At 37.4% G+C, this 19,824-nt stretch overlaps 1 protein-coding gene across 3 annotated transcripts in view; it reads left to right on the top strand.

Annotated features, from left to right (window-relative positions):
• LOC136831706 (carboxy-terminal domain RNA polymerase II polypeptide A small phosphatase 1-like) overlaps positions 1 to 19,824 on the top strand; it is a 63,225-nt gene that overhangs the window by 38,640 nt on the left and 4,761 nt on the right. For all 3 annotated transcript variants that reach the window (XM_067092335.1, XM_067092344.1, XM_067092340.1), the window contains 3 exons: positions 4,583 to 4,836; positions 15,962 to 16,111; positions 19,286 to 19,471. In XM_067092335.1, the coding sequence (XP_066948436.1) occupies positions 4,583 to 4,836; positions 15,962 to 16,111; positions 19,286 to 19,471 (590 nt within the window). The remainder of the gene's footprint in view (positions 1 to 4,582; positions 4,837 to 15,961; positions 16,112 to 19,285; positions 19,472 to 19,824) is intronic.

Raw genomic sequence — 19,824 nt, forward strand, 5'->3', positions numbered from 1 at the left:
AAAAGAAGTTAGTCTATTGTAATTTGGTCTCTCTCGCTGCCTGATTGTACGCTGCTGCGTGTGCCCACACGAAATTTAAAAATATTTATAAATACTGTACAGTATTGTCATATTGGTAGTAATTGTTTACCCCATCACAAAATCGAATTATTGTAACTTTGAGCACTACTTGGGTACCTGAGTATTTTAAGTTAATCTCAAAAAGTGCATTTAGTCATGAAAATGATATGAAAATACAGTAATTAGTGAATATTTCTCATTGAAAAATGCCGTGAATGGGTGAATTTTCCGTGAATAGTGTATATTTATGTTCCATAGAGAAATCCTCGAATCATGAGAATGCGAATATGGGGGTTTACTGTATATATATATATATATATATATATATATATATATATATATATATATATATATATATATATATATATATATATATATATATATATATATATATATATATTACATACAGTATGTATATATCAAGGCATAGGTTGTGGATTCTTTGAGTGATACATGATCCCCCGCTGTTGAAACTATTGGTAGCCATGATTTTCTCTACTGTGGGGTGTTAAAAATTAAAATGATAGTGTTCCTGCTGCTCTGCATTTTGCTAACGACTCTAAATGGCCTGGTTCATTGTTTTTCCAGTGCCATTCCTTGCATTGACATGGCAAAAAATTCAGTGAATAAGTCACTAGGTTTTGAAGGGTGTGGATGTTAGAGCAGAAGAGAGTAAATATATGATAAGCTGATTGGTGTAAGGAAAGCTAAAGTTTAGCATTAGTAAGACAAAAATAAAAAGCTAGTGTGTGCAGGGATGGAAGAATAAAGAGTGTTTTGGTTGGAGTAACTGGAGTGTTTAAGGAAGGAATTGTTTTTGTATTGTCTAAAAAGCTCGGGGGGATGGGTGAAAGACTTTAAATGTGTTGGTTTATTAACCCTTAGACGCCGACTGGACATATCGTACGTCGACTAAAATTGTCTGTCGGGTGCCGAGTGGACGTACCGTACGTCGACTACAAAAAATTTCAACCTTCAGTCAACTTTGACTCGACCGAAATGGTCGAAAAACGCAATTGTAAGCTAAAACTCTTACATTCTAGTAATATTCAATCATTTACCTTCATTTTGCAACAAATTGGAAGTCTCTAGCACAATATTTCTATTTATGGTGAATTTTTGAAAAAACTTTTTCCTTACGTCCGCCCAGTAACTCAGCCGAAAATTTCAGAAATTTTTTCGTCATTTTGTCGTAATTTTTGCACCATTTTATATTAGCCATTACATAAAGTTTTATATATGAAAATGTGCGCACTTTCATGTAGAATACAACAAAAAATAACTCATGGTTGTAGCTTTTATCTGTTTTGAAATATTTTCATATAAATCACGATGTGCTAAATTTTCAACCTACGGTCAACTTTGACTCTACCGAAATGGTCGAAAAACGCAATTGTAAGCTAAAACTCTTACATTCTAGTAATATTCAATCATTTACCTTCATTTTGCAACAAATTGGAAGTCTCTAGCACAATATTTCGATTTATGGTGAATTTTTGAGAAAAACTTTTTCCTTCCCTCCGCGCGCTGTAACTCAGCCGAAAATCTCAAAAATTCTTTCGTCACTGTCGTAATGTTTGCACCATTTTTCTAATAGCCGTTACATAAAGTTTTATATATGAAAATGTGTGCAATTTCATGTAGAATACAACAAGAAATAACCCATGGTTGTAGCTTTTATGAGTTTTGAAATATTTTCATATAAATCACGATAAATAGAAAAAATTTGACCTTCGGTCAACCTTAACTTGACCGAAATGGTCGAAAACCTGCAATTGTAAGCTGAAACACTTACAGTCTAGTAATATTCAATCAGTTACCTTCATTTTGCAACAAACTGGAAGTCTCTAGCACAATATTTCGATTTATGGTGAATTTTTAAAAATTTTTTATGTCCGCTCGTTACGAATTCATGTATCATTTTATGATAATGTTTTCTCTGTTTTGCTTTGATCGTTTTACAATTTGTTATATACCAAAATCATTGCAATTTAGTGTACAATACAAAAAAAATAACTCATTAGCTTTAACTGTTTTGCTCACAGCGCGATTTGTATACAATTATATATTGAAATTTTTTTTTCGCGCTGTCATATATTTCAATATTTATATATGATAATGATATTTTTTTTCATTTCTGATGATTGCATACTAAACTTCAGGCAATGACAAAAAAAGGAGCCAAAAATGAACTCTTAATTTTAAAAACTAGCTTGCTGTGATTTTTTGAAAAAAACTTTTTTTCCTCTTCGGCGCTAACCCCGAACACCGCCGGCATACGAGAGACACTTTTGTAAATAGAGGCTTGGCGTTTAAGGGTGAATTGTATGGTTAAGACTGAATGGACTAAAGTAAAAGCTTTGTGGTGGGGGCAAGGGTTATATGGTCTGGGAGGGGAAAAGAGTGAAAGGAAAAGAATGTTTTTGGCAGTCCAAAACTTTCTTGGCTTGTTTGGAGAACAAGAAACTGTGGTTGTACTAAGTGATATGAATGTAAAGGTAGATGACAGGAAATAGAAGGCATCCTGGGTAGATGTGGTGTTCCCGAAGTAGGCCTAAATGAGATTAGAGGGAGTCGTGTGGAAACGTATTCAGAATGGATTGATATGATGAAAATAGGTACTCCAAATAATACTGTAAGTAAACTTGAGAAAGGGAAAAAATTTTGAGACATTTCTCTCTCTCTCTCTCTCTCTCTCTCTCTCTCTCTCTCTCTCTCTCTCTCTCTCTCTCTCTCTCTCTCTCTCTCTCTCTCTCTCTCTCTCTCTCTCTCTCTCTCTCTCTCTCTCTCTCGAAAAAAATAAAACCAAAAATCTCTCTCTCTCTCTCTCTCTCTCTCTCTCTCTCTCTCTCTCTCTCTCTCTCTCTCTCTCTCTCTCTATAATCCCACCTTAATCCAGAGGATTGATGATGTTTCTTTAGCAGGAAACATAAATGGACAACTCAGTAACCACTGACATTGATCACCCCAAGTGGACTTTGCCAGGGAATTGTTGTCATCTCAAAATTGGCTTATTGTGGGGAACTTCCAGTCTGATCATTCATCCCTTGATGAGGTTGTTACAGACACCTTCTCTACCCTTACTTCCTTCCCTGAATTACCAGAAGCCTTTCTCCTCTCACCGTCAACACCCCTACCTCATATGTCAATTCCCAGCCCGCTGTCGTCCTCCTTGATGACGTGACTCATAATTCCCCTCGCCCTCAACCCCCACCACATCTCCCGCTGGCCATCCCCTTGTAACTGTAGTCAGGCCAGCCTTTTTTTAGTTGTAGTAGTAATGATTAAATACAGTATAATAGCACTGTAATTGCAATAGTTATGGTATATGCAGATCTGTAAAGAGGAAAGATTGTTGGTATAGAGCATCATGATGAAAGAATGGCAAATGCCCAAGATATCATCCACCTCTATGCCTAAAATTGATAAGGTATGGTGTCATATCTTGATAAGGATGCAGAGGTGGTAAATTTGTATTAGTAAAGACCACTAAACTTATCACTGTAAAAATCCAACCAAACCAAGTACCTGTGGCACAATGTCATCAAATGAGGTTGTTTCCATAATAATCATCATTATGATCCAAATATTGTAAAGTGTAGTAATATTAATGGTATGGGACAGTATGATTTTGGGAGAGAGCTTTTGCTGTCTGGTTTTCGTGCCTGTCAAATGATTGCATGTTTGAAACTTTTTGCAGTAGTGATTATTTGTTAATGATTCTCACCACAGGAAAGTGATGGGTGTCCTCACTTCTCTTTTGCATTATTTCTGTGGCATTGTTAGAAAGTGGTCTGGTCTGGCTGCTGTGGTAATTCTAAGAATGCCAATTTCTTTTCAGTCACTTCTCTTATAAGTCAATATTTTATAGTGGCAGGAAATCATTACCACTAATGTTGAAAATTGTAGTTGAATCCTCATATCTTTGGGGCTTGGGCTGAATGCAGTACAGCATATGGATGAGTGCTGCTGTGATAGGCATTCACAAAGTCTTCTGGTGATGTGATAAGGGTTTCGATTACTTTGAGACCCAATTCTATTGTTTACTGTTTGATATTTGCAAGCTTGTGAAACTTTGGGTTATCATATACATTCTGTACCACCTTGTTTTCCTCAGCTTGGATTTTGGCATAGATAGAATTTATTAAAATTTGTTCAATCTGCAGTAATTCAACTTTTATCCAAGAGCTTGGCTTGAGTTTAGCAGTCTGTAAAATAAGACTTTCCGGTCTCTCATGATTATGTAGGTTATCCTGCCAAAAAGATTCTTTTATATAGAACAATATTTGTCTAAAATTTTGAACATCATTGCTGTAATAATTTGAAAGCTAGGAAGAGAAATGGCAGATGTGGTTATGCTATATACTTCCTTAAATGTTTGACATAAGAATGGAAGGGCTTCAACGAGGAAAATCTCATTCCACTGTGGTGAAATCATCATAGAATACTTACACTCTCAGTATCTGATAAATATTTACTATATAATATAATAAGTACTCATGAAATTCTTGTTGCCTTTCAGGAAGTCAGAGTGGTGGTAAAAAGCCAAAAATGAGTATCTTCCGCACCCTCTTCTGCTGTTGTGTTTCTGCTGAGAATGAAGGAAGCGCTGCCCAAAATGGTGTGTGTGTATCAGAGGATGTGCCCCCATATACTCATTTACCACCACCAACAGGACCTCAGAGACATCTGTTGCCCTCCGTCAGCCATCGAGATATGCACAAGAAGTGCATGGTTATTGACCTTGATGAAACTTTGGTACACTCCTCATTTAAGGTAAGATAATGAACTTTCATTTTTGCTTAATAGTATTGTATTTTACTTCCTTTTGTCTTGTTGATTATTGTACACTGATCTTGGTGATATTTTAATTTTGTGAGTTATACATAGGATCTGATGACCTATATGAACATAGTCAGGAAACTTACAAACACTGAGAAATCATTATGTTGAGTTAACTCTTGTGCGAGTGCGATGTTTAATGATAACCCATCCCCCTATCCATGAATAAAATTGTAATTTTCCTTTGAATTTTAGAATTAGGAAGAATAACAAATGACAGCATCCACAGACTAATGTTATGGAAGTTCGTATATTTTTATGGAATTTCCATTAGATATATAAAACTAATTACTGTGCTTGAATGGAGTAGTGTATATGCCAAGTTATGTTCATGAAGTTGTCTGAATTAGCTTTATGTAAGGTGTTACGGGGAATGTTATGTCTTTTGTTTGCCCTTCTCTTGGATTTTATAATGAAAAGAGTGGCCTAAGATTGGAAGAGAATGTTTATTATTGGTGGTAACAATAGAAACTAGAGATTCAAAATGTGCATGTGATGCTGTAATAATTAGCAAGTCACCACAAAATTTACAAAGCTTGTCTTAAATCTAAAGAGACAGAATTACAATAAATATAAGAAAAAAAGAAATGATAAGGACAAAGTAAGCACAGAGTCATGAATGGACACTAGCTGGAGAAGGATTTAAGGAGATTGGGTCTTTAAAATACACTACAGTATTTAGGAACAGTGATATCCAATGCAGGTTCTCTCGAGATGGAATTCACCAAAACTAAAATAGGTAAATCAAATGGTAGGCAAGCTGAATAATATTTGAAAACCAAGTAGATTGAAATTGCATGCAGCAGCCACATGCAGAAGTAAGATTAAACTTAGGGGTAGTATGATGAAGATAGAGTGAAAGGAATGTTGCTCAAGTTCCATATGTGTAAGTTAGATAATGATGTAACAAATGGCATGTGATAGTGTTGTAGCAAAGGCATGAGTAAGAGGCTCTGTGTACAAACTCACTGATTTATTCAAACAACAAACAGACAGGTCAGTAGCTCTTGCGGGTGGAAATGCAGTGCCTGACATGAGGCAAACAAAACAGAGGTCAGAGTAGAGGTGTTGGGCATGGCCGCCACTCTTTGACGGGGCAGTTTTGTGAAGGGGACCACTCTCACCAGGTCCAGGGTTGACTCGGGTTGGCCATCTGCGGCTGGTAGTGTTACGAGCTGCCGCAACTGTTTGTAGACATGCAATGGTTGCTCGTCTCCAATGGCTGCCTCCATGTTGTTCAGGAATTTCTTGGCTCTTAGGGCGGTTGGCATGCTGAAGGATGACTTCAGCTGATCCTTCAGTGATTCGTAGGTGACAGGTTTGCAGTTCTGGGAGCCATTCTGCGCCTTGTTTGAAAATGTCGTCTGGCAGGAATTCGAGGACGGCGTCTGCTTTACGTGCTGAGGAGGTTATTTTCTTCGATCAGAAGATTGTCTCTGCCCTGAAGAACCAAGCTTCTGGGCTTTGGGGTGTGAATGGGGGCAGACATATGGAGTTAGAGGCGACGTTGTTGTTGGAGAGGCTGTCATCGTTGGGGTTGGCTGGGCTGGACATCTCCATGGTCACCAATGTAGCGAAGGCATGAGTAAAAGGCCAAGTTTACAAACTTACTGATTTATTCAGACAACAAACAGACAGGTCAGTAGCTCTTTTGAGCGGAAATGTAGTGCCTAACACAAGTCAAACAAAACAGAGGTCAGAGTACAACCAACTGTGTTTGTTGGAGGATGGAAAGACATACATATATCAATATACAAAACATTAATGAAGTTATGGTACATATAGCTGGAATTCTGACACTGTAATGCTTATGCCAAGAATGATACATTTAACATAACAATAATATGAACACAAATATATGTACAAAGGATGAGTGACATCTGGTGTGGTTCTTGTACATGTGTGCTAGGTGTGCGGAGATCTCGTTGTGAGATCAGCTGGCCAGGTGAGATGAATGGTGTGTGGGTCCGTGTAGAACCCTACAGTATCAACTGGGGACCTTTTGGCATCAGAAGTGCTGGAAGACCCAGACCTACTTGGACAAGAACTTTGAGACAGGTTGGATATGAGTGGAGATTTGAGGGATTCAAAGTACAGGAAAGATGAGTGGCATAATTTTGCAGAGGCTTTTTATAATGCATTCCTTCAGAGGAGACAATGATGAGTTTGATAATCTTATGGAAAGTAATTAAACATTTTTCTCTAGGAATTAATTTCTTTGAAGAACCAACGTAGAAATTTTCACATTCTCTACGTTTTTTTAATGTTTGAAGGTTTTTCTCTTATCAGCTAAGGTTTACTTAAACTTGAGTACAGGCAGTCCCCAGTTATCGGCGTGGGTTCTGTTCCGACGGCGTGAAATAAGCAAAAATCGCAGCACTTTTTTGGGGATTTTTGGCTCTGATAAGCGCTGAAAATTGCTGATTTTTGGTTATCGGCACCTCTGTTAGATATGTATTGGTCCCAGTACACGATTATCAGCACTGTTAAGCAGAAATCAGCGCATGTCAGCGCCGAAAACTGCCGATTTTCACCGCCAGACAAGCGCCGAAAAACTGGATCACCGATAACCAAGCCTGCCGATAACGGGGGACTGCCTGTACTGTGACAATGTGATAGCACTACATTATCGTACAGTAGCAGTTTTTTTATTCCCTATCACAAATGTACGGAGAAAGGCCTCTACTGAAGAGTTCCATGATTTACCAATTAAGTAATGTATTTTTTGTTATTATCAGTCCATTTCTTTAAAATAAGATATTTAGTAGTAAGATTTTTGGGCAGAAAATTCACTTGTTCACTTTTTTCAATTAAGTAACTTACCAAGTAATTACATGGCTTTCGTTTCAACTCGCACAGCAGCTGTTATTTAAAAAATTGCGGTAGCATTTCGATAGTTTAGTGTAGGTGACAAGCCCAACCCACTAACAGTACTGGAAACGACTTGGCAGAAAACCTCATTCTGTTTCTGTCGGCTCTCGATTAACATCGGAGGTTTGCTGTAGCTTTTGTTTACAGATTTTTGGTTGTATGGCTGGATTTCAGTGAAGTATTATCGCATATTTTGAGTAGCCTTCAAGCTTTGATAGCTTTCAGGATAAGTTTTCCAGTTTTTGTTGTTATTCTGTCTGATCTAAGTTCATCTAGTTTTCTCTACTGTAGCGAAGGTTGCAAAATAGATTGGTCAAATCTTCATATAAGTCTTGTAGTAAGGAGACATGTAATTTGCAGTAAATGTAGGGTGCAGTAATGTAGTAAGGAGGAACTGGTGCTGAATGTAATGATTGCCCGAGCGCCCGGTGCCTGCTGTCAAGCACCTGGTGCCAAGTGAGCTTAAGTGGAAGGTACAGGCAGTCCCTGGTTATCGGCGGGGGTTCCATTCTTGGTTGCAACTATAACTGAAGATCACTGATAACCAAAAATAAAGTCTATGGGCGACGAAATACTTGTACAGTGCCGACAACTGGTAATTAAAACTATATTTTATATATAGGATTTATTTCAGTAGTACTTTATAGTACTATATACTGTATTGTAAAATGATGAAAGCCTTACCTTTAATCCTTTGGGTGTCTTCTACAATAAGTACATACCTTCATTCTGTGTTGTTACTATATAGTAACACTGTAATCCAACCTTCATTCCATGTTGTTACTGTATAGCAGTACTGTAATCCAACTGCTGTAGTATGTGCAGGGTATTACGACTTGCTGATGAATTCTGTAAAGTAGGAACATACTGTATTAGTCTGGAATGAAAATATTAAAATTAAAACTGTACAGTGTACAGGAATATATACAGTATTAATTAAAGTAGAGTATACTACAGTACATACTGTGCTTCTGTACAGTAAAAATACATTTTGTTATACCTGAAAAAATTGAGTATTTATGTACTTCCTGCTTCGAAATTTTCATGCTTCATAACCCCTGGTGAAATGTTGGTGCAGCTATTTTTCAGGAGATAGTGAAATGTAAAAATTTACTATGTACTCTATTAGTATACACAGCACTACTGTACAGTCCTGTATGCAACTATAGAAAGGAAAGTATTTTATAAAACAATATAATAAAATGTATAAAAATTTAAAGAAACGAAGAATTCCATAGTAAATTTCAGTGATTTTGAAAGATGTACTGTTGGGTAGGTTGTGGGAGATGGAGATGTGCATTACTTGTTAGGGTACATAACACCTAGTATACTTTATACTGTAGTTGCTGAAGAATTCTGTATAGTAGTGTGCATTACGTGTTAGGGTACATAACACTTAGTATACTTTATACTATAGTTGCTGAAGAATTCTGTACAGTAGTCTGTATATTAGTCTGTAATGAAAATATTAAAATTAGTAAGTAGTACTGTACAGTACAGTATTAAAAGTAAGAGTAGTACATACTGTACTACATACAGTAAAAATACATTTTGTTATAGTGTATACCATGTAGTATATGTACAGTATACCAAATGGAAAAAGTGAATATTTCCTTATCTTCTTTTTGAAATTGTTGTGCTTCATAACCCCTGGTAAAATGTTGGTACAACCATTTTTCAGGGGATTCTGGAATGTAAAAATTTATTATGTATTAGTATACACGGGTACAGTCCTGCATGCAACTATAAAGGAAAGTATTTTATAAAGCTATAATAAAATGTATGAAAATGAAAAAAGTGAAGAATTCCTTACATATTTTCAGTGATTTTGAAAGATGTACTGTTGGATAGGTTGTGGGAGATAGCGAAGTGCATTACAAGGTACAGTACGTAACACCTATACTGTATAGTACTGTAGATGCTAAAGTATCCTTTACAGTAGGTACATAGTCTGTAATGAAAATATTAAAATTAGTACTGTACTGTACAGTAATGTACACAGTATATATACAGTAGTACAGTAATAAAGTACAGTACATACTTTACTATAGTAAAATTATAATTTTGTTAAATACCATGTATATGTACAGTAGTATATATACCGAATGAAAAAAAAAGTGAGTACAGGTATTTCCTTATCTTTTTTTCGTAAATTTTCATGCTACATATCCCCTGGAAACTGTTGGATAGGTAGATGGAGATGCACTTAACGTGTGTATACAGTATACTTACTGTAGTTGCTGATGAGTTCTGTGCACATATTAGTCTGTGATTAAAATATGTACACAGTATTAAAATTAGTACAGTTCAATACTGTATAGTACAGTACTATTTTATAGTATAACAATTTATAAAACTAAAGAGAAGAATTCCTTATCTAATTATAGTGGTTGGCTTGCGTACGGGGATAGGCATTATACTGTATTATTGTGGATGGACAGGCTAAGAAGTGGAATCTGCCTGTGGTTGGGAGTCTGGAATGGTAAGACAAAAATGATACAATACTGTAAATCCAGTAGTATAGTAGTAGTACATACATGCATACTACACTGTACCTGTAAACATACAGTAAGTCTTTTGTAACATAATTAAAAAAATTTATACAGTAGTCCTGTACGCCTAAAAATAAAGTAAATAAAAATGAAGAATTCCTTACCTGATGGACATTGAGAGGAGTACAAAGTCTGGTGAGTAGGGGTTTGAGGATGGGATCTCAGTATCTGATGCAGCCAGAGAGAGTGAGTTGGGCTGGGAGGAGGGGATAACTTCCGGATCTGGAATAATGACACAATCTGTAAAGTACTACTGTAGTACACATGTTTCTTTCTGAAATTTACAAGAATTTATAAAACCATTTAGATGAAAAAAAGTGAAGAATTCCATATTACCGTACTGTACCGTTGAAGCTGAAGAGGGTTCAGATGACTGACTTGGGAAACCTTCAAAGGATTCATTAAGGGAATTTGGGTCATTGGAAACATGCGGCTCCGTTCTGGAATGACAGTAAAAAAAAATTAGGTTATGAAATAGTACAGTATATACTACAGTGTAACTGTACTACAGCAAAACACTTTACGTACAGTAAAACAAATAAAAAAAAAAAAAAAAGACTTCCTTACCAGATAGAGAGAGGCTGGTGGGTCTACTACTAGGAGAGGGTCATCACTTGGAGGGTCATTAGTACTTGGAAGGTGGTGGCTCAGTCCTGGAGTGATAATGAAAAAAATTAGGTTATGTAACAGCAGTGTACTGTACAGTATATAAATATATATTAGTACTGTACAGTACAGCATATTGTACAGTACTTTACAGTATAAAATAATTTACATAGGTACTACAGCAAAACAAATAAAAAAAAAAAAAGAATTCCTTCCCAGATAGAGCTGGAGAGGCTGGTGGGTCTACTAGTGCTAGTGGAGGGTCATCACATGTACTTGTAAGGTGGTGGCTCAATACTGGAATGATAATGAGAAAAATTAGGTTATGCAACAGTACTGTACTGTACATTATATTGTACAGTACTTTACAGTATAAAACAATTTACATATGTACAGTAAAACAAATAAAAAAAATGAATTATTCCTTACCAGAAGAGGTTGGTGGAGATAATTCTACTACATCAGGTGCAGTGAAATCAGGATAGGACATTTATTCTGCAATAATAAAAATTATAAAAATGATTGGGATATTTGCAATGTGCTACATACTGTAGTATAAATTACAGTAGTACTGTAAAGTGTACTACAGTACTATGTTTGTAATGTAGTAATGTGTTTGTAACAGTTTTACTGTATAAAATATATTACAAGTTATAAAACATTTTATATACAATACAATACTGTATGTACTGTACAGTGGATAAAAAAAAAAATAAGTGGAGAATTCCTTACCTGGGTTAAGAGTGGCAAGTGGTGCTGGAGACTTTCTCTTGAAGCCGCAAATCTCTAGTTTAAATTGGATGCTTCTTTTCATCTGCTTCTCCCTTACAGTCTCCTTGTAAAAGGTTAGAGCATCCTGAATTACTCTTTGAAACTTCGTGAACCTTTCCACATTAGGGCCCTGTTCCTCGTGAACCTTTCCACATTAGGGTCCTGTTCCTCGTGAACCTTTCCACATTAGGGTCCTGTTCCTCGATCATTACCAGCCCTTGCTCAAAGTGGGCCAAAGCTTGTGACAAGCCCATAACACTTAATGCCCTGGGCTTTGGGGCTGGTGCCTCTTCCTCCTCCTCGATCATCTGCTTCTCTAGTTCAATGAGGTCCATTGCTGACAACTCCTCTCTGTGGGATTCCAGCAGCTTGTTCACATCCTCAGCTTCCACCTCCAAATTGAGCTTCTTGCTATATTGAACAATGTACCTTCTCATAGCATCAAGACACTGTTCCTTTTCAAAGCCCATAAAGTCCATCACAAAATTTGGAGACATATTCTTCCGGGCCCCATTCAAATTGGATTTCTTGACCTCGTTCCAAGAAGTCTCAATGTTCTTGACAGCATCTAAAATACTGTAGCCCTTCCAGACTTGCTTGACATCCAGCTTGTAACTGCCATTTTCTTTGACACTGAGAACATGGCGAAATGCCCTCCTGGTGTAGTAAATCTTGAAGCTAGCAATGATTCCCTGGCCCAAGAGTTGTAAAACTAATGTAGTGTTTGGTGGACGGTAGACTACCTCCACTTTGGGATAAATCTCACCCAAATTAGTAGGGTGACCAGGGGCATTGTCCAACACCAGCAGGACCTTAAATTCCAGGCCCTTCTCCTCCAACTGCTCTAAGTACTTCCTAACTGCTGGCATAAAGTGATCATTAAACCATTCCTTGAAGATAGAAACAGTGACCCAGGCTTTCTTGTTAAGACTTCCAAATGACAGGGAGCTGAGGTTTGAAAATTCCCTTAAGTGCCCGTGGAGTTTCAGCCAAATACACTAACAAGGGCTTCAGCTTGAAGTCACCACTGGCATTGCTCCCAGGAAGTAAAGTCAGTCTCTCCTTACTGAAATTAGGGGGCCTGGTGCTGTCTTCCCTGTCTCATCCACATTGAAAACTTGGTCAGCAGTATAGCCTCCATCGCTGATGATTTCAGTGAGACAACTGGGAAATCCTTGTGCTGCTTCCTCATGTGCACTAGCAGCCTCATCCTACAACGAATGGTTGTAAATTTGCATGAACCTTGAAGCAATTAAACCAGCCTCTGCTGGCTACAATTGGTTCACTTCCACTACCTTCCCCTCTCTTCTGCACTACTGCCCCATACAACTGCCTAACCTTCTCCTGAATAATACCAAGGGACACTGGAACATTTCGTTGGTTTTAGTCTTCGAGCCAGACCATCAATAACTTCTCCATCTCCACAAGATTGGGGTTATGTTGCTTGCCTACTCTAGTAGTAACAGCACCATGAGTAACAGCCATCATTGGAGCACCACCTTTCATGTGGTGTAAAACACATTCCTTATCCTTGACTGTAGACTGAACAGTAATTCTGCTAAGTCCAGGGGCACGGCCAATTTCAGTGTTTGTCTCACCTGAAAGAAAAGCATTAGCTTAACCAAGGCTGGGTATTTGTTATAAAAAAAATTAGGCTACATGCTGTCCCCCTAATCTGCATCCAGTACAATATAGTACTGTACTGTAGTAGTATACTGTACATACAAAAGACCATGACGTAAATATAATCTTTAATAGGGTAAAATATTGCCCATGACACATCGATTGCTAAATTTGCACGTTTTCACTCATTATTTACAGTAATTGGTCAAACAACAAGAAAATGAACTTTAAGAAACCTTTCAAAAGATTGAAGTTTCATTAAAAAAAAAAAAAAAAAGTGTTACAGTAACTGAGATGCCTGTGACCCAAGTTGCGTATTTCCTCCTTTACCCGAGGAGATCTAGAAATCTCTTGTCCTCCACTATTAAGGAGTATCGTGCTGTATTTCAGTATTTAAACACGGGTCCTGAATCTTGCATCAACCCCAGATCTTAATGACCTCGTCAAGTCCTTTGATGCGTCTAAGCAAGGCAGGGAGATCCAGTCTCCTGGAACCTGGACGTAGTGTTGAAGTGGCTGACAGATCCCTCTTTTGAATCCCTTACTTCTTTTTAGAGAAACCTTTCTCAGAAGACTCTCTTCCTTGTGGTCATGGCTACTGCTAACATATTAGTGAGTTCCAAGCCATCGATAAAGGGTAGGTTTTTTCACAAGGAGACGCAGTTTGCTACTTTACCGTAACTTGGATTTTTAACCAAGAACAAGGACCCTTCCAAGCCCTGGCCCTGTGTTTTCTCCATTCAGCCTGATAGGGCTTTAAGTTATTACCTGAGCAGGACCAAGAAGACTAGAGGACCATCCAGTAACCTCTGGTGCCCTGTCAAGAACTCATCTTGCCCTCTGACTAAGAATGCATTGTCCTTCTTCATCAAAGGCTTCATTTCTGAGGTGCACTATCAGATTCAGGAGGACATTTTGTCGACTATTAAAGTGAAAGCTCATGACGTCAGGGCAGTCTCTGCCTTATGAGCTTTCAGGCATATATGTCCCTCACTTCCATTCTGCAGTCAGCCTACTGGAAGTACGAACCGATCTCTGTGTCTCACTATTTGAAAGAAGTTGAAACAGTCTTTGAAAATTGCAGTACCTTGGGGCCATTTCCAGTGGCTGGCATGGTATTGGTGGAGGAAGCATAGGAATCTCTTTTTCTCCTACTATCTCTTTGCCTTGAAGTAGGATGTCAAATTTTCTGGAGCCAGGCGGTACAATGTACCTGGGGTACCCACCAGTCTGAGAGGATGGGTTGTGGTGTTTTCAGTGTAGGTGAAAGCATTGTCTGGTTGTTTTTTTTTTATTGGTACTGCACCCAGGGCAGGGCACTTACATATGCTTTGCTAGCCATCAGTCCTATCCTTCGTTGCAAAGCTCCCACTTAAGTAGGGGCGCCCTATGCCACTACAGGTTAAGATGAGCACCAACCAGAGGCAACATTCACCTGCAGTAGCTCTCTTACACGTAAGGAAATTACAAGCATTGTTTCCATGCTCACAGTTTCTCTGTTTCAAAGTCATTAGTAGCTCTCTTACCACATAAGGAAATGACAAGCATTGTTTCCATGCTCACAGTTTCTCTGTTTCAAAGTCATTACCATGCCTTAGTGTTTTGGAATAGAATATGTCCGTGTATCCCACCCCTTTCAATGTGGGATTCAGCTATGTAATTACTTGGTAAGTTACTTATATGAAAATGATATTTTCATGATAAAATTAAGTTTCATATGTACTTAAAACAAGTAATTACAAAGTCAGAGCCTGCACTCCTCCCCTCTCATGGACATAAGGGCACAAACAGAATGAAGTTTTCTGCTAAGTCATTTCCAGTACTCCCTTTAGTGGGCAGGGCTCGTCACCTTCACTGAAGCATCGAAGTGCTACCGCGATTTTTTAAATGAAGGCTGCCGCGCAAGTTGAAACTATAGCTATGTAATTACTCGGTAAGTATATATGAAACTTAATTTTATAATGAAAATATTTTCCTTCCGTAAATTCCCCAAGATTACGTGAGCCCGACACCTCTCCACCACTTTGTCAGATGTAAAGAATCTGTTTTGGAAGTGTTATAGAATTTATCTCGGCAGGATACCCTGAGAGGAAATTTTTTGGATATCCAAATCTAAATGAGACACCACATGATACCAGAGTAAAGAAGCTCCCTCCAAATATGCAGCCATAGGAAGCCAGCAGCCACATCAGCTTTTTAGAATTGAAGGCAGTTGTAGAGTTTTTAGTGTTTTTCAACATGTTGCACTCTCTAACCCTGATTTCTCATTGGTTGATGGTCTCCCTTCAACCCCAAAATTTTGCATAAATATTGCCTTCTCATATTTTTTCAGTCATTGCATTGTTGACATTGAGACTAACTGTCTAGAAGTGTGTGGAGCAATAAAATAAGCTTAAAGAATAGATGTTTAATTTTAGCTCCAGCTGAAGAAGAAGAATTTGGTGAAAGCTTGAAAAGGCTGTAAAAGATTTTATATGTACTATATCTATTATGTACGTATTTATGTTCTGTATGTATGGTATAAGTTTAGTAATAAGTATTCTAATTCTATTTGCAGTGTATCAGAGTTTTGTTTTGCCTTTGATACTGGCAAATTTCTATACTGTATACAGCTAATAATTTTGATATTTTTACAGCCTATCAGCAATGCTGATTTCATAGTTCCTGTGGAAATTGATGGAACCATCCACCAAGTTTATGTGTTGAAACGACCATATGTAGATGATTTTCTACAAAAGATGGGAGAACTCTATGAATGCGTACTATTTACAGCTAGTCTGGCCAAGGTAGGTGCTGATATAAATGGACTCAGTATCCATATTCTTGAGGTGATGTTCTTACTCTAAAGATGTAGCTATTTTGTGTATACAGTATAAGGAAGTGTGATCACATGCTACCAAGAGTAGATGAATATTCAGATGAGAGGTTTAGACTTTGTCCATCTTCATGAATCAAACCAGGAGGTAGTCAGTATTGATTTTCTTGAAGTAGAATTGGTATTTGGAATGTTTTTAGTATTTCAGGCTCTTACGTTTCTGTAATTTTTAGCAAAGTGGTTTATAATTTGTCTGAATCATTGGTTCATAAATGTTGGCATTAACTTTACAGTTGTAATATGCTTGGGTAGTATGAGCCTAGTTTTTTCAGAAGCAGAATGATATTTCCACTTTCTCGTATCCATCCACACCAGAACTCCCAGCTTGTGGTTTATAAAGCTCAGACTGTGCTAATGACCATGCAACAGCCAGCCCCAAGCCTGGAGAAATTTGAGTTGGATAATTTCGTCAGTAAGGGTGTATGAAAACTGAAAAGAGGTGACAGCTCCTAAAATAAAAAAATGAACATTTGTTGCATTCAGGAGGTAAGGTATAAAGTAGCTGGTCTGTAATTCATGGTGGAATAGCAGTGAGACAAGACAAAATAATCTTAGTGATCAAGGATGAAACACCTGAAGATGTGATAGGAGTAGGGTTAATTAATGAAAAATGGACAATTAAAATTATCCAAGAAAGATGGTAACACTTTTTTTATGTTTACTCTCCATAGTCAGGAAGGTTAGAAGAATAAAAGCAAGAATTTTAAGAAAGGCCATCAGTTGTAGTGACATATTCTACAGTCCAATGGGAGACAGGTAGGAGGGGACCTAAATAACCGTACAGGAAATAGACAGAGCTGGTTTTGGGGATGTTATGGGTAAGTGTAACCAAGAAAAAAAAAGAGATCAGAAGGGTGGAGCAGTATGGAAATTTTGCCATATCCAAGTATTGAATTTGCTTAACACAGTGTCAAGCAGCCAAGATAAAAATGAAGCTGAGACACATTTTGACTTTGTTGTGATGAAAAGTACTGAGAAAATGGCAGTAATATTTTACTGGGTGAGGCTTACCTAATACTGTATAACATAGATTACTGTGAGGGATAGAATGAGGGGAAAAAAGTGCTGTTTCAAAATATTAAAACCTTGGAAACTGGAGAAGGAGTAATGAAGAAAAGATGACGGCAAATCACACCAGAGAGTGTTCAGGAGAAATCACTAAGTGAAGGTAGGCAAAATACAGCAGAAGTAGTATGTGATGTGATAGAGAGAGAGAGACAGTGATGAAACCAAGATGCACAGTACAAGGGGCAGTTGAAGAGAGGATGAAAGCCTTCAGTTTTGCAGAGGACCTGACAGTGAAAATGAGAAAGGTAAATTTTGTACAAGGAAAAGAGGAGGGAGGCTAAAAGGCAGGTGGTTAGGGCAAAGAAGGAGAGTATGGAAAAATGGAATCTGAACTTCAACACTGATGAAAGTGAAACAGAGAAAATATTCTGGATAACTTGATAGTTGAGGAAAAATGTAGATAGGAAAATTAAGGTTGAAAATAGAGATAATGGAACAGTCAAAGTGATATTTTGAAAACCTTAGGAATGAGGGAAATAAACTTGAACTGGAAGATAGTGTCATAAAGGACCAATAGGCAGCGTAACTCCTGAAGAGGTTGAAAGTGCTCACAGGAAGATGACAAATGGAAGAGCCCCATGACCATGCAGAATAATGTTGACATAATGAAAGCATCTAGAAAGCTATTCATCCATAAGCTTACTAGAATATATGAAAATCTGAATAAAGAAGAGATAGGATGGGAAGAGTGAGAAAAGAGCCATACTTAGGTATAAAAATAAATCCAGGAGATTTTTAAACCACTCTTGCTTGGGCAGTAGAGGAGTAATATGTGTTTTACAAGAACTTGATGACATTTGGGACATTTTTAGGACCTGCTGTAGCAGGCCAAAGGGTGGGAAGGTGTAGACTTCTGAACACACCATTAGTGACCTTTTTGCAGTATGTATCCTACAACAGCAACTTGGATACTGTTGGCATTACAAGCAGAGTGACTGTCAGTCTTGGGAGCTACAAGAAGCAAGTTCTTCGAAGTAGGAGGGGTAGCAACAAGAGTGGAGGAGCGTTTAGATTCCTTGTGTTTCATCTATGTAGCAAGGCCTCATGATTTCTAAGGGTAAAAGGCACTGTCAGGAAACTCATTTCTTGACTACAGGCACAGCCACAGCCACTGCCAGCTGTGTTTAAAGAGGCATCTTCATAAGAATCAGGTTTACAGCTGTTATAGGACCTCTGTTCTGTGTGGACAGTAACCAGTGATCTGCAGATGTCAGCTGAAGCAGACACTTAATTCCTACCGAAAAACACAGGCTAAATTCCAAACTTCAGTGTTTGGCATTCAAAAATTCAAAGTTTATTTTTGAAGAAGAGCACAAACAACAGACCAATGCAAGAAAGTAAAAACAGAGAACCAATGATAACTAGATATTGTGAAGCTGAGAAAACTAAGGACCAAAGCAATGAAATAATTTCTCAACAATGAATTACATAATATCCACAAGCCCAATAAGAAAAAAACTGTGAACACAGAATTAAAAAAGAAACATTAAGAAGAGATTTCAATACATAATCAAGGTAATCCCATAAAGAAACATTAAGAAGAGATTTCAATACATAATCAAGGTAATCCCGTAAGGGGCAGTCAAGGCACCAACTCTGAACACCCACCAGTTGGAAAATTGCATTAATTATGTACTCCGAAGATTACAATTCACACAGCAAATTAAAATTGGTAATGAAATGGAAATAATGGGCAAAAATGATTGCATAATATTGAAAAAACACAAATAGCCTAGTAATAGGGGTTGCAATGCAAAAAGCGAAGGTGATGCTATAAAGTCACACGGAAGAATGAGAATGAGATTATCACATCCATCTTCAACTTATGCTTCAGGAGCTTATTGGTTTTAATAAGTATAAGTTAGTGCAAATAGGCTCTGTTAAATGGAAATAAAAGTAGTATGTGATTAATGGGGTCTACTGAACAAATAAAAGGTTTGTATTTTTATAACATTACAGGTACCTTTGTTTTTGGGTTTCTCATTTTGACATTCCTGTTGTTTATTTTTCCATTTAGTATGCAGATCCAGTAGCCAACCTTCTTGATAAATGGGGAGTGTTCCGTGCACGTCTTTTCCGAGAATCTTGTGTCTTCCATCGAGGCAATTACGTTAAGGATCTTAGCCGGTTAGGAAGAGACCTCCATAAAGTAGTTATAATGGACAATTCACCTGCATCATATATCTTCCATCCCGACAATGCTGTAAGTAATTTTTTAGGTTATTTAGTTCAGTGGGTCCAGAGAAAGAAAGTTGCTTTTAATAGCCAAAAGGGTGGACTGGGTGGCAGCAGAAATGCAGAAATAATAAATACTGGGACTAATTAATTCATGATACTGTATATTCATTGTAGATAAAAATATAAATTGTACATTGAAACAAAGTTGGCACAAAATTAACATAAAATATAAACATATTTCATGAACTAATCTTACCACCCTTCTTCCAGTTGAGGTAGATTAGTGGGAGTGCAGCATAGTTCTTACTTTTTCACCTACTATTTACTTGTAGTGATGCATTTGGGCTTTAGCTTTTGACTATTAAAAGAAATGATTTC

This window comes from Macrobrachium rosenbergii, chromosome 4 (assembly GCF_040412425.1).
Source record: "Macrobrachium rosenbergii isolate ZJJX-2024 chromosome 4, ASM4041242v1, whole genome shotgun sequence".
Taxonomy (NCBI): Eukaryota; Metazoa; Arthropoda; class Malacostraca; order Decapoda; family Palaemonidae; genus Macrobrachium; species Macrobrachium rosenbergii.